Source organism: Formica exsecta, unplaced genomic scaffold (genome assembly GCF_003651465.1).
Source record: "Formica exsecta isolate Colony F162 unplaced genomic scaffold, ASM365146v1 scaffold391, whole genome shotgun sequence".
Classification (NCBI taxonomy): domain Eukaryota; kingdom Metazoa; phylum Arthropoda; class Insecta; order Hymenoptera; family Formicidae; genus Formica; species Formica exsecta.
In genome coordinates, this window is record NW_021851147.1 from 124,193 (window position 1) to 140,820 (window position 16,628).

General features: G+C 34.8%; 1 protein-coding gene across 1 annotated transcript; it reads right to left on the reverse strand.

Annotated features, from left to right (window-relative positions):
• Positions 1-324: 324 nt before the first annotated feature.
• LOC115239602 lies at positions 325-11,193 on the reverse strand. Its single transcript, XM_029814201.1, has 4 exons — positions 10,853-11,193; positions 5,522-6,612; positions 3,525-5,252; positions 325-1,332 (listed from the first exon to the last, which is right to left on the reverse strand). The coding sequence occupies exons 1-4, from the start codon at positions 10,874-10,876 to the stop codon at positions 1,209-1,211; spliced, it is 2,967 nt and encodes a 988-aa protein (XP_029670061.1). The 5' UTR covers positions 10,877-11,193; the 3' UTR covers positions 325-1,208.
• Between the last annotated feature and the right edge of the window lie 5,435 nt (positions 11,194-16,628).

Consider the following 16,628-nt stretch of genomic DNA (forward strand, 5'->3'; position numbering starts at 1 on the left):
TTGTTAACGCACGTTTATGGTCAAAAATCATAAATTTTTATACTCTATTATATTACATAATTATTTCATAACATAATGTGATTATACTTGTAGTTGCGGGGCGAATGTTTTTGCTATTTTTCGAAATATATTCTACCTTCGTCGATATTCATTGAAGTTCACGGTATGAAAATTATCGCTTGACTAGTACGTGCCAAGTTGCTTGTGTTCGACAGGAGTAACATACTAATATCGACCGATCTTTTATATCCAACAGCTGCTCAAAATCTGCGAAGAGATGTCACTAAAGCAAAAGTAAGACTAGGCTCAAGGAATACATATATGTAGTAAAAAATATCGTTTATTTATCGACTCTTATAAACACGATGTCGTACGCGTAGAAAAATACAGAAATAAATATATTTTCATGTCTGACGCGCGGATTGGCAATGACTTAATCTTCGAATCATTAAGATTCGCTTATAATATTTTATTTACTTCTCTGATGCTCAACGCGTCGAATTAAATTATATCTCGTTACAAAATAATTTATTCGGACGGAATTAGAAATGTGAGACAAAATGAAGCGATAGGCGAAAATGTTTATCGAAGGGTGATTATGATGTGATAAACATTTGGAAGTTGCAATTAATGCAACTGATTATTCGCCGATCTTTCATTTTTTTTTCCTTAAATTCTATGCTTAATCACCTAAATTATAAGTATGTGTGCATTTTAAATAAAATCGCCTCGGTGGCAAGTATGTACAGTTGTGGCTCTGTGCCAATTCGATGTGTTCATCGAAAACGTTCTTATTAAAAGTCGTCCGCAAAATCGTTGCAAACGTGAAAATTGATGAAATTTTTTTTTCCGAAAATAACGTTAACAAGCTTGATCGCAACAACTTCGCTACTCGAAAAATATTCTATATACGTGACGATCATTCTCTTGCGAATGTACCCGACAAATCTAAAGAGAACGCATTACATTATTATCGGCATTTTAAAATACCAGCAATTTTAAACAGTCACATTTAAATTAATTGCGTGTAAAGGATACTTTCTCGCTCGTTTTTGACTATAATTAAAGAATTCGAAGAATTGTTAATAATTATATAAAATATTTTGTCATGTTTTTCATCTTGTTTTCCCAATAATTTTTGAATTGATATTTTTATGATATAACTATTTTAGGAGTGTGTGATTAAAAAAAATTGTAGTCGCGTATCTCTAAAGAAAGACGTTGCCGGGTCTCGCCTGCGGACACAAAAAGATGGAACAATCGTGCCTCCTGACAGCATTCATGACCTCCTCGAAGTGACTGGACACTTGAACAGCTGCTCCAGGCTGAATTCTGCAAGCAAGCGCAAACGATTAGATACAGAATAGCGATAGGATCGTTAGAAAGTTGGAGACACACTTCGACAAAATATCGACACTGCGCGCGGCTAATCATTAATTAAGTGTGCACTAGATCGCGAATTCCTTAATCTATCGACATTTTTCACCGCGTCCCATTAATGATTGCTCGCTCCAATTAACTCGCTTTCCTACGGCGTACTAATTTAAAATACAAGGTGATTCAAAAGTACGCTGCCTCTGTAAATACATTAATTAATCTCTAAATTTTAATAAATTTCTAAATTAATTAAATTAATTAAATCTCTAAATTAATTAATTTTTCAAATAAATCCAACAATTGTCTATGAAAATCTAACAATTATACATCTCATTTATCGTACAAAATTTGAAAGAAAGATTTTCCGAAAAAATCTGAAAATCTTACGAAAAAATATATATGTAATTGTGAAGAGAAATCTGATAAAAGGAAAAATATTGCAATTCTTGCTATTTTTAAGAACGCTGTTTGTCCCGCAAATTCTTGTCACGTACGCGAGAAATGCTGGCTCGGAAAGAGCATGCACTTACAACATGGTACATGATATAACGTTGCTCTCTCGTCGGTTTACGGATGCATGTGTTTGCAATGAATCGAATTGAATAATGGAGTCTCGCATGATTGTCGACGCAGGAAACGGCCTGTTAAATGCCATATATTTGTCATTACCAATTTATTCTCGTAAGAAACATGCATATCATTGCGCGAGCTTAATTTCTCTCATTTTGCTTTGAATTTATCTTAAGTAATATACTCATCAAGACAATCTTTTTCAAAGAAATTATTTGAAATATACAAAAATATTTGACACTTTTAAAAGAAAAGACTTAGAAACAAATCCTAAGAAAGAAAAAATAGTGAAATTATTATACTGAAATTATTTAAGTACAAAAATATGCAAGCATATACGAAAAGCATGTACACATTATTTGTTGGCTTATTAACGTGTTACATATTAATATTTGTATAATACATGACAATATATTTGATATAAAATGGATTATTTAAAATGACGTAAATATGACTATCAATAAATTGCATCAGAAAGCAACTTAATCGAATGGTATACGATTGGAGGAGAAAATTGGAAAGCGAATGCGCAATTAAGTGAATTACATTCCGACGTGGTCGGGTTCATCAGTTTTCTCTACGTCTTTTTGGGTTTTTCTCCTTTTCGATAACGCGTCTGTATTCTTTTTTTCTATTTCTCTCCTACTCTCGAGGGTTCTTTTCTATCGCGCGTGGCCGGTGCGATGTCAGAGACAGGGCGCAGTATGTGCATACAGTGAAACTGTGCTAAGAGGTAAAAGTCGAATCAGTCAGTAGGACGTCGTCGGCGAAAGCTGGAAGAAAGTTATACACGACTCTATAGTTCCGTTCGACCGGCTGTTATCGGTGCCCGTTGAAGTCCCGATAGTTCGAGCCTCGGTAATTAAATCGCTCGTACGGTTTTATGAAGACGCTGTTAAAGATGATAAAAATTACGACAAAACGAGTGATCGTCCATTTCACATCAGATTTCTTCCCAGTAAACATCGTCAAATTGCAATATCAACGCAACGTCAATGAAATAAATGTAATATTTTATACTAATTACATGCGTTATTTTATAAAGCACTAAACTGTTATACACAATTGTCAACTCTAATAAGGCATTATTTCTAATAATCGAATAGAATATAATTTGTATATTTTTTCAAATAAAAGTTGAATGTTTTACTTAAAAAAAAAATTTGTATTATATTATTAGAAATAAAGTAATGTAAAAAGTGGAGAAATTATAAAAAATATAAGTGTAAATATAGTGAAAAAATATAATTTGACAATAATTTAATCAAAAATCTAAAATGAATAAATAAGCAAATTAAAGAGTAAATACATATATGTATATATGTATATATAAAAATGAAAAGAAAACATTTCATGACAATATCAATTTTTTCCTTTTATTATGTAGATCACACAATATTTTTCTCAATTTTAAATAATTAATTAAATTTGCATAATCATATCTATTTATGATTATGATAATTACGTGTTACGTTTTAAGATCTTATCTAGCTTATTATTTAAGTGAAAAATATTTATTGTAAAAATGTTTTCATATGTACAGACAGAACAAATACAAAAACGTCAAAAGTACTTACAGTCTTAATAACGCTGCCATCTTCTTCTCCATGAGCACCGAGGCGTCGGATCCTCTTTGAATCATCGTGTCGCAAAATATTCTCTTTGCACAGGGCGTATTCGTCCAATCGCCTTGTATGTGAGCAATTTCGGCTATTTCCGCGTTCTCCAAATTTTGCAAAGCATCCAGGAGCTCCTGATCGCTGTCAACGCTACGCTTTTGTCTTCCGTTGTCCTCTTTTGAAAAGTCTGCATCGATCTTTCCGATCTTTCTTATCGTTTCCTTCTCGAGATTACTCCTGAGAATTTGCGATTTGTCATCCAGCACGACGAAAATACCATCGGTATCATCTCTTCGATCTTGAATACCATCTTCTTTCGTCGAAACTATGTTCTGTAAATTATCGATGACATCTCCAACAATTTTCACGTTGTTCTCCAACGTGTTTTGATCCGATATGTCCGCTTTGAGATTTTCCACCCTCGTGCTGCCGTTATCAACGGTCAACATGGTATTTCCATTCGAATGTCTCTCTTTACTCTTCTTTGGAATCAAGAATTCGGTAATATCGATACGACCTGCGTTAGCAGGCAGATCGATCTCGACGATTTCGCTGATGGAATCGGCTCCCTTCCTCTGAAAGCGTTTGCCACGCACCAGGTTTCTCATGTCAACGTCCGTCTTAAGGATATTTAGATAGTCCAGGCTTCTCCTTTTTCTTCGTCCGTTAGTCTCCACATAGTCGACCTCGTCCACCATCTGTCTGCTCTCCCGATTTTCAATCCTCTCGGCGTTTCGCTTATCTTCGTCTTCCAGAATCAAAAAGACTCCGTCGTTCTCCATCGAAGTCGTATTTTCATCTCCCACTTTGTCGTCTTGAGCGACGTTTTGTAAAACGTACATGGTCCGCGAAGGAGTCGCCTCGTTCGATCTCGAACTCTCGTTCTCGATCGCTCTCAAGTACGCTCCAGCTTCCAAGGCCCGCTTGTGCTCGAGATCGAGATCGTCCTCCGCGTTTGATCGTTTCAAGACGTCCACATCGAGATACCGGCCAACTGCCACGGCACCTATTCCGAGCGCAGCTCCGGACGCGACGAGACCTAAGGCCGGTATCAGGATGCTGGTGCCTGAAGCTATCGTATCGATTTTGTCCTGAGCCTCCTTACCCCTGGAGAGACCGAGGTTCTGCGAGATCTTATGAGTGGCTTCCACCAGGGGATCGATCACCGGTCTAGTGAATTGCGAAACCCTCTCGACCCCGGTGGAGATCTGATTCTTCAGATTCTCGGAAATCTTTATCCAAAATGGCGGCTCGCTCGGTCGTTTCAGGCCGTAGAAATGCTGATTCGGATAGTAATTCTTCGTGTCATTCAGCACGTATTTCTTCTTGTGACGTTGTTCGGTAAACGAGTGTTGGTTCTCGGGGAAATTGTCGGGGCGGCGTTTCTCGTTCTTCAGAATCTTGGCGGGCTGCACACCCAGCTCGGGATGAGCGTACTGAAGAACCGGCGCTCGGGCGCCGGATTTCAGGACTACGGGCGCGATGGTTTGGCTGTCGGGGGTGTAACGTTGCGAGATCGGATAATTCGCGATGCTATCCGGATGCAGCATCCTCTTGTGAACGCTCGCACGGTAATGGTCGTTACGCGGCTCGTACACCTCGGCTTTCAAAGCTTCGCTCTTGTAATTTCTCGGATCCCACTCGAAGTATACGTTACGGCCCTCCTCCTCGTAATCGCGACCGTATCTGACGGGAAATAAAACGGGAGATCAAAGAAAGCGCTCCAAGTATCGTCGAATTTGAATAATGATTTTGATAATGTTACGAGATTGAATAATTCGCGACGTCATCAAAATGCATTTACGTAATTAATAAAATTATCAATTAGGGAAAAGATATCAGAATCAAGGTAGTTTCTAAACATATCTTTATTTCTGAGCAAGTGCTATTAAATTGTTATAAATAATCTTTTAAAAACTTTTCTTTAATATTTAAACAGTTTGAGTCTGGCTTACCTTCGATTGATATCTTTGAAGAACTTATCAAACTTCTGCTTCTTCTCGATATTATCACCAGGGTAAGGCTCAACGGAGGGTACCATGGTGACTCCCGCGGTGTTCCCTTCGACATTTATCAACCTGTTGTTAATAACTCGAGCGTTTCGCCAAATTTGTACCTTATCAATGGGTTCGTCGGGTACTCTTGTACCATGGATCACCGGCGTACCGTCCACGTCCAGCGACATGGGCGTTCTCTTGGGCGCGGTCTTCACGTTGATCTCCGATCGAACAATCACCTCCGCGGGAACGGTTTTGCCGTCTCGATTTTTCGACAGATTCGCCCCGATATTCGTCCTCGTGGACTGACGAGGCACGTACGTGTAGATAGATCGCTCGTTCTTATCGCTTCCGTCTCGTAAATCGACATTTCTTTGAATCCGATCTTGGGGGTTTCTGGCGAACAGAATATCGCCGATTCTGCCTTCGTCATAACTCGTCCTCTCCTCGATCGTAGTCTTTAGATTCGTCCCCAAAGGTTTCCAATTCTTATACTCCTCCTCTTCTTCCGGCTCTATCTGTTTCAATGCTCTCCCATCCGCGTCTAGCGGTGTCCAGTTTCCAAAATCGATTACGCTGCCGCTAATTGGATTATTTTTTTCGGATATCGGTTTTGCATCGGTCCGGTTGACGTTTGGTTTCTCGTCCTTTGATCCCGACAATTCGGAGAATGTCGCTCTGATCTGCGCTACTTGAGCTTCCTCGAGCCTTCGCACATCGTTTTTCTTTCTGGTTTCGCTGCCGCTGTCGTCGGCAAGTTTCGATTCATTCCGCACACTCGAATCGCTTTTATTCTCCGCGGTGACATTCGATTCTGCCTGAACAGGTTTTGATGCGAGCTTCGAATCATCGAAGGTAAACGACAATTTATCTCGTCGCTTAACGATTAAAGTGGCTACGTTGCCCTCGCTCGTTCGTACTTTCAGCTCTTCCGTCTCGCCCGGGAGACTTCGAGAAACCTTCAACATCGTCCTAGTGTAGCTCGGCTTAGGTAGCTCGACATTGCACGTGCCGAGCGTTAAGACGAGGAAAAACAGAAGAGAAGTAATCTGAAAAATAAATTAAATCGTGCAATATAATATATTTCCCATATTTTTATGTTTCTGTAAAATTACATTTTTTAGCAATTTTGTCATTTAATTTATCTACTTTTTTTAATCAGTTCTTCTAAATCAATAATTCTTAAATATGTTAAGGATCACAATAAATTTCTCATCCAAAGTTTCCTCAAAGTAATAACAACAAAAATAAAGAATTAAGAAACGTTACTTTATATCTATGCCTAAAGTTGCAAAATTAAATCGTGCAATATAATATATTCTCCGGATTTTTGTATTTCTGTAAAATTATATTTTTTAGCAATTTTATCACTTGATTTATCTACTTTTTTTAATCAGTTCTTCCAAATCAATAATTCTTAAATATGTTAAGGATCACAATAAATTTCTCATCCAAAGTTTCCTCAAATTAATAGCGACAATAATGAAGAGTTAAGAAACGCGGCTTTATATCTATACACAAAATTGCGAAATTTTCTTGAATTTATGACCAACTTCGATTGTTTGTCAATTTTCGATCACGGAGATGACGTGATAATGCGTTTCATCGGAAAATAATACGTGTCAATGATGATTCCTACACAAATCAACGACGATTCCTATTCGATGTGTTGCGTACATGCTCGATTGCGCCTCGACGATTAAAGTACAAGATGACCGGAATGTGAAATGAGTTTAAGAAAAGATTTTCGAAAGCCGACCTTACGAGTTTCTAGAGATTCGCAGTTTGTTTGCAAATCGCGTGCGTTCGCATTTGCAACGTACGAAGTACGCGTGACGTAACATTTTAGCAGTTACGGAGTCATTAAAGGTCGTCGCAAAAAAAGAAGATGAAAATCGTGCAAATTAGAAACTTGCACATTGCCTTCTCATCATTTTATTTCGCCCACAAAGCTCCTCTTCAGAGCAAATGGATTTTTCAATTTTGGCTTCCTCATAGAGGAAGCTTTATCATGTTAAAAAATTTTAGCTCGATATCTCTATATCGACGCAATTTGTGGAAGTTAAAGCGTGCACAGACATTTTTCAAAAAATTCAAAATTTCATAAAAAATGAACCCTTTCATCGATTCTCACCAAATTCAATACCAACAATCCTTTAATGATATTCTATTTATATAAAAAAATTTAACCCGATATCTAAAAATTTGCAAAAGTTGGAGCGTGTTCAAACATTTCTCACAAAATTCAAAATTTTATAAAAAATGAACCCTTTTATCGATCTTCACCAAATTCAATATCAGCCATTATTTAATGATACTCTATTCATTTTAAAAAAAATTTAGCCCGACATCTCAAAAATTGCGGAAGTTAGAGGTTGTACAATGTACATTTCGTATATACATACATACATATATACGGACATTATTTAAAAATATGATTCTTCGACGTTTTGGAACATTCTAAAACATTGTCATAGAAAACTGGAAAAAAAAAATTTCACGAAAACAAAGCTTCCTCTATGAGGAAGCAAAAATGTCGGTGTTCGTAATATTCAATATTCGGCTGACTGAGTCATCGAAACGGCAATAGCCGCGCGATGAGAGAAATTTAATAGCTCGCGGAGAGAGATTGCCGGGCATTCTTTCCCGGGATTAGAAAATAGCAGTGTAGTAATCGCGCGAGCGATGGGTTACTTTCTATTATAAAACGTGACGGATTACCGCTGATTGGAATTACGCGCACCTGTCGTCGCGTGATCGCGCGCCGAATTAAATTCGCAGCTGACTCATTGCGTGAATTATAAAATCTCAGACGGCGTATATTGAAAGTAAGTGACAGAAGTATAACGAAATATTTGTAAAGAAATATCTTTAAGTGTATATAGATATTATTAAATTGACGTAGAGAAAATGATCTTTCAAGAATCGGCAAATCATGCGTTGTATTTGCTGATTCGATTTACTATTCACAACTCTCAATCGTTTTCTGTGAAGACTATTATATTAGCATTTGGAGAGCATCGCTTTTTCAATAACCGTTTAAAGTTCTCGTTAACGAGAAACGGCTGAAGTATATATATAAAGTGCGACGTTACAGTGGAAAAGAAATACTTTCTAATCGCACGCTTATATACGCGCAAAAAGCGGGTAAAATGAAATAAAATCGTGAAAGGTGGCTACGGACCGAGCGACAAGTGAAATGGAACGACATGCTTTCCCCGTGCACGCATTTGGCGTGAAGCACGCGTGCGCTAACTCATCCGTACATCTCCTATCTCATACTCGTATACGTATATATAAGGTGTAAGAATATTTATAGAATTAGTGCATCACCTGTTAATGATGGAGTCTTGAATTGTAGAAAATCTTAATATCAACAGATATTGAAGCTTTTGTAATAAATTTGTAAATGGAAGCATTTTTAAAGTTTTGGGCAAATTAAGTTGCTCACAGTTCATACTTGTCGGCACGGTACATCGCACAGTTTTTGAATATTAATTTATTTTCAAATATTGACATATAATTTTACAACATAAAAATATTACCAAATTTGACGTTAAAATGATGTGCATTGAGTTATCATAGCAATCACATAAAATTAGGAGAATGATATTGTCTTTCATACGATATAAATATTTTAATAAATAATTTTTTTATTTCCGTAATAAGAGCTTAGAAAATATTGAATAAATTGATTTAATGTAATTTCTCTTACGTAAGAAAAAAAAAATATTTTTATTATATTGCAGACATTTTATGCATTTATAATACATTTCATTTGATAGTTTTGATATGCATAGCGTTTTAACACTAAGATTTTATAATATTTTTATGCTGCTATTCGATATTACTGCAAAATTATATTAATATTTAAATTTATATTAATATTTAAAAATGGACCAATAGACGAGAAGAGCCTCACAGTGCGATGTGTCGTATCTGAAAGCAGGAATTTTTGGCCAATTTTAAACGTTCTCCCTTTAATTAAAAAATTATTATAGCTTTGATATCCGGCTTTTTGTCTCCAAATAGTTTCAACAATCTGTCATTAGCAGGAACGCTAACAATTCTGCGATATTCTGTACGTCAATGCAGGGAATACGCGAGACGATCTATATTTTTTTTCATTCCAGTAACTTTCGATTGTCAATGATTGATGCCTGACACGATTAAATCCATAAACGTGAGAAAATTGAGGTTGAAAGAAGAAATAAAATTTTAATTCGGGTAAGTCTCTGAGAGCTTTTCAAAGCTTAAAATCTTAATAATTAAGTGCAATTAAAAAAGAAAATTTCATTTTTTTAAATAATTTACTTCTTCGCATTTAAGGGTTTGAGTTTAATCGTCTGGAGCATAAATATCGGCCAGTTAATTCGCGGAGTGAACGGTACGCATTATAACGTACTGTGGAAATACATGATGCACAATGATAGCGTGGCAGCGATGCACGTCACCCACACGGGTTTCCGCTCCAGAAAATTCACGAGTCGACATTAATTGCACGGCAATTAAGCCGATCTAGTTTTTTTGTTTCCCGATCTTTGTCTGTCTGTCGCGCCCGCTCGTCCGGAAACGTCCGCCCACGAGCTTTACCATCGATCATGAAGGTCGGATGCCGTCACGCGTGCCGATCGATTACGCGCGGGATATCACAGAGATGGTCGAGATTAACCGCGGAATCATTCACGGTTCGTTATTACACCGATCGTGAGCGGAGATAAAGCATAACGTGTATATTTACGTAACCGACAGAAGAGCGGGCCTGCACGGATTTCTTACGGTTTAATTAATCACGCAGTGCTTTGTCGCAGTAGTCTTGTTAGGATCCCATTCATAAAGGAAGAGATTAGACGAGATCATTCACATCCTTTCGTATAGAAGTGGATGTCTCGTAGAAATACAGATGATTGTCAAAGCAACGACGAGAGAGATGGTTAATTGAATGGGAGAAGCCCTTCTTTTTCCGCAATAAATATATCAATTAATTATGTACTTATGAATATTTAATCAAGAATCGTGCACTAATTTATTTGTCAAAAAATAATAACAGAACCTGTCAATAAATATAATAATAAAAAATGAAAATTTAATGAGGAAAGATTCGCTCTTGTCACATAGTTGTCACATGGCTTCTTGCTAATTAATTTTTCAAAAGGCAAGATTTGAACTTTTGAATATCAAACTTTCTGCAAAAATCACGTCATCCTGAGATTTTTATTTTTATACATTTAATGATAGAAAAAATAATTTAATAATAAAAATAATTTAATGATATAAAATAAAAATTACCTGACATCTTCTTATCGTCGTCATATTTCCTGTGGGTCTCCTTCTAGGGATCTTCGAGGAAAATAAAAAATAGATACAAGGCGATGCACGGAGGAAGAGACACGAGGACTTTTCCTCAGGACCGCATGTTCCGCGAAAATCACCGGTATTGTCTCGTCGGCGAATTGACGGACGTGCGGATCTCGATATCGAAGACGAAGCGAAAGCGACGATAGGGAAGAGAGGATGAGACGGACGTCTCTTCGCGGAGGGCCTGCTCCTACAAACACCTGTTAACTCCCGGGATATCCTCGCGAGACTGACTGAGACTCGCTCAACCAGCGGCCGACCAACGTAGGAGCGAGGCTTCTCTCCGACCTACTTCTCGCGCTCGTCTTCGCCTTCTTCCGTCGTGGTGGCACGAGACAAGTCTTCGCTTAAACCCTTCCGCGAGAGCAAGTCCTTTTCCGATTGTTAAATAATCCCGAGATCAAAAGAAAACACCTTCGAGGAAGCTATAACAATAATCATCTGTAACAAATATTAATTAATATAAATTACTGATAGGTTTCATCCCTTCAAAATGGATCACCTCTCTCTTTCTCTCTCTCTCTGTCTCCTTTCCATTTCCTGCAATCTATTTAGAGAGAAAAAATTGCACATAACTGATTTTTATAAATAATATATAATATAATAATTTATATATATAATTTAAGTATGACAAATATTAATGAAAGAGAAAACTATACTGTAATTAATAAAAAATCGTCTTCTTTTCAGGAATTTTTTTAGAAGCTTAGATTTAACCGTTCGAGAGACATTTTTCATATTCTAAAAATATGCAAAAACGAAAGACTGGTATTTTTAATTTGCAGTATCTATGTAAATTTTTCACTTCTCAGTCTAAATGTCAGATACACTATTTGTCAACAAAAAAATTCGTTATGCGACGTAAATAATCTTTTTAAGAGTGCGCTATATAGTATATATAAAATAGTGAAAATGTTTTTCTAATCGAATAGATAGAGAAAGAAAGGGATGTAATAATATCATTGTATGCAAAAACGCGTGTCATCCGAGAAATTAAAAAAAAAAGCTCTCTCACATGTTATACTTTGCAAATGAATGCAACTTTTATTTATACCTTAACGAATTTAATTTGTAGGAATGATGCGATACTTCCGTTTGTTCCAATTACTCGGCCGTTGCAAAAAGAATTTACACATTCAGAACGACGTTTGGGCCGCGTCATTACATCTTTATCTCCAGTGTTTCTTCTCCTCTGAATACTTTCTCGGTACTCATATATTTCGCGCTTCATTTCTCAACTTTGCACCGCTTTCATTTCGCGCTCTTGAACTTGTCAAGTTTCCAATACAAGATTTTAAAATATGAGATTTCTTTGTATAACGATATTCTTGAATAGTCTATGAATTTTTATAAGTTCTTCAATGTTTTGGAATCATAAATTTTTACGGTTTTAGGTTTCCATCTTCTAATTCTCCCAAACGCTTTAATTTAATTTAATTTAATTCAATTTTTTATTTACAATTCTTGGGATTTTAATTGCCGGTTTCCACGTGGAAGAGTTTTGTTTATAGAACATCATAACACTTTCATTTTACTCTTAAAATATATATATATATACACGAGTTGAATCCAATGACTGCACATATTGTTATCGGTGATATTCTGTCCCTATAAACTAATTTATGATGAATCTTGTTATAGAGATATCATTTTAATTACGATCTTGATTTAAGGAGGAACTGGACGGATCAGTTATGTCAAAAATTAATCTAATACATTTCGAGATTCATGAATTTGATATAGTGCAAAAAGCAATTTTTAGCCTTTTAAAATATAAAATTAATAATTAATTTATGATTTAAAGTAACAATTCGTCTTGTAAAATTAAAATTTTATTTTCAGGAATTTTTGGGTACAATCACTTTACTATAAAATTTTTGTAATACAGGTACTATAAAAAAGTTAGTTCAATATAAGCTAATATTTACGATTTTGAGATTAATTTATATTCTACAGGGCAAATCTTTACTTTAATTCGTAAATTAATTATTAATTTTGTATTTTAAATTTGATATTTTAATTAAAGCGTGCTTTGCGTAATGTCACATTTATGAACTTCGAAATGTATTAGATTTATTAATTTTTGATATAGTTAATCCGTCCAGTTTCTCCTTAAATAGAATGGAAACAAAAAGATAAATGGACATTTCACGGTGATTTTCTTAATAAGAGCATCGATCCATTATCTCGTTTTGCCTGCTGTTTTAAATACTTTTAGTTTTAAATCTTTTATCCAACACACTGTTTTTAATTTCTATATAAAATAAATATTATTTACAATTATATTTCTATTATGTTTTTTTTTTTTTTGTTCGAACATCTTCAAAAAGAAATTATTTTTATTGAAATTTATCTCTTCCAAAAGAATAATCATCTTCTTTTCGTGTAGATTAAAGGAATTCATGTAAAACATGATTGCTGTTTTCCACTATATTTAAGATGATTCATTAGAAAAGCCGCAGAACAATATGCATTTATTCCGTTTCTGAGTCCCATTGTTCGCATGTGACATATCTGTAAAGTGAGTCTTAATTATCGCACACACAGATTCTTATCATGAAATTCCAGAGACGCGCGAAACTTTGTCGACGGTTTGCAGCCGGTTTAATTTTCAAGTTCACGAACGACGAGGCCGGTTCGAAACGAACCGGAAGAGGCGTATTTCTTCGTGAGAGGCCGCGGCGAGTTCAGAGACCCGCCAGTGAAAGTCGATCGGTTAAATGACGCCGATGCACACCTGTGCGTAACGTTCCTATTCTGCCCGCAAGGTACTATGTATTTCCTCTTCGATGAAATCTCTTTGATCTCTTTCGCTTTAAATCGATAATCCATCCCATAGTCGTAGCCGTAGTTCTTAAAAAACTTTTGAGCATGTGTATGAGATCGAAATATTCTTCTTATCTATTTCTTCTTATCCTTTTTTTTTTACGAAATAAATGTGATGTTTTCGTTATTGAAAATATCTTTTGGATTAAAATTTTGTGGTAAGAGCGGAGGGAGATACAATATGTAATAGAAAAATTGTCGAAAAGCCAAAATAATTTGCATTTATTATATATATATTGTAGGAATATTTTGAAAAATATCTGAGATATATATACACATAATTTTCGTGGAATCCAAGAATCTAGAAATGCGAATATTAAAAAAAAAAATAACTTTCACTTTTTGAGGATTCTGGGCAAGCAGCGACAAGGAAGTATCTCTCAGAATAAATAAATATTTCCTGTGCCATTTGAATGATTATTGAATATAGAATTAAGAAATCTAGAAATGCAACTGTATAAATAATATATAAATATGCGAATATTTGAAAGCATTAATTTTTATTTCTTGAAGTTTTTGACAAATAACGACAACAGCAAAATATCTCAAATCAAATAAATATTTTTCATACTTAATTATGATGATTTATGACGCAAAGTAGTATTACCTTTCATAAGTAACACTAATATTCGATTAAGAAGAGTTTGCATACTTATGTCATCTTACGTGACAAGATAAACACCTTTTTCCAACTAACTCTTTAGGATAACATTTCTTAATGTTTAATATTAATAGAAAAATACATCAGAATTTAATAGATTTTTCGTAAGATTCAGACCTTTTAATTTCTCACGTCAGCTTGTGAATACTGCCGCGAGTAATATGGATCAGTAGGTAAGTGTGGCCCGTAGTAACACGTAAACGCGAGGAGAAATTGCAGTTCTCTTGAATGCAATACGTGACTAATACGGCGTATTATCGCAGCTCGCTCATTTATCGCGGTCGAATAAATCGCGTATATCGATTGCACCGCCGTCAATTTTGAATTCCAGTTTTTAAAAAAATACAATCATTGATTAATGATTTATCATACATCAATGGTATCGCTTCATGCAACGATACTAAAGTTCAATTTTTTGCTTTTGATGTGTTTAAAAAAATATATAGTTTAAATGGATGGATAAATAAGGATTACTATAAGGATTACGATAGCTTTTGTTAGATTGTCAAAACATGATTTATATATTTGCTTTGATGTCATTGTTTTAGTATCTCTCGGCAGGTGGGACATTCATCTAATTACGAAGAGAGAAGTCTCGGACGTGGTCCACGGGCGTGTACGAATCGCGTAACGAGTTTCTCTTCTCAGAAGGGTCAACATCCTGCTTTTAGCACGTCTCTTATGACGATCTAATACAAACATTTAAAAGTATGAGAGTTAATTGAGTCCCTTTTGAAAAGCAAAGCTGTTCCGCTTAAATTCGTTCTCGTCCAACGACTCGTCAATTGATGGACGTACCACTTTCTTCGCGTCGGCTACCGGCGCCGCTAATTAACTCCTTTAAAATTCTGTTTCACGCATTACAAAAGCTCTTTGTATGCTTATAAAACTATTATTGACAGTTTCACAGAAGAGTGACAGATAACAATGAACAAAATGAATCGTATTTAAATTCGTTTGTCTATTATTTATACACGATTTTTTTTTATACAAGCTTATAATTTTTTAAATTGATAAAAGTGATAATATATATATTGTATGTGCCATATATAATAATAATAATCAACAAAAATCGTATGTATAATATGCAAAGATAAAAGAATTTATTTTAAATATTAGAGGGAGAGAGATAATAATATTTTTTTTTTTTACCGAAATATAATGATAGTAATAGAAATTTCTTTTATAACTAAAACAAGAAATTTATAATAAAAATGTCGATGGATCTCTTGTATAATTCATCAGTTTTTGTGTGTAAACAATTTTATAAAATTTGGAAAAGTTGTGAGACAGGAGACAACATTATTGGAATGTTCGAAAACGGTTGTCTACAAAATTTAATGTATCTTATAAATTATTTGGCAGCATTAAAACTTATTAATTAGTAAGAAATTTTAGTTTTAAAAATTTTAGTTATTTAAAAAGTTGCAAAGTTTCCGTAATTCACATTCTTTGTTTTGGATTTCGATATATGTAATATTTATAATCTATTATTTCAAAGTAATATTTGATTGATAATTTTATATTAATAATAACAACTTTTTCAAATAATTGTATAATATAATATATTCATATACAAAAAAAAATAAAATCTTTTGATAAAAATAGGCAAATATATTTGTGTGTGTTTTAGAATAATTTTAAAATAAAATTTATTTATATAAAATTGAAAGAAAAAATTAATAAATTCAGATTCTTTAGTTCCATTGAGAATAAAATTCCGTTAAGAATGTGAAATTCAGCTGGTTTAAAAATCTCTTACAATAAGTTAATTATTTTCCGCACAATAAAATATTTGATTAAATAACGGACATTCGTCTCTGCAATTCATCAGTCAGAACGTATATATCTTACAGATGTTTCTCTTAATTCCCGTGTCCTCGAAGTATCACGCTGTGTTCGCATTTGGCGAGATCATTTGGCATTACAATCACGTTGGCATTATTTACATACGTGCCTTAATGCACACGAAGGCCTCGTTCGCAACATTTTCCAATATCGTTCGGCATCTCCGAATAGACTCGTTTTCCTTGACACATCTCGAAGACAAATCCACGCATCGCTGTCGCGAACATCCTACGTACGCCCACGTATCACGTATTATTAGCAATTTCCGATGACTATCACAAGTTACACACATTAATGATATAAAGTATAAAGTATAAAGAAAATATTTTTATTTTATATTTGGTAAAGATTCTTTAATCTCTTAAATTTAAG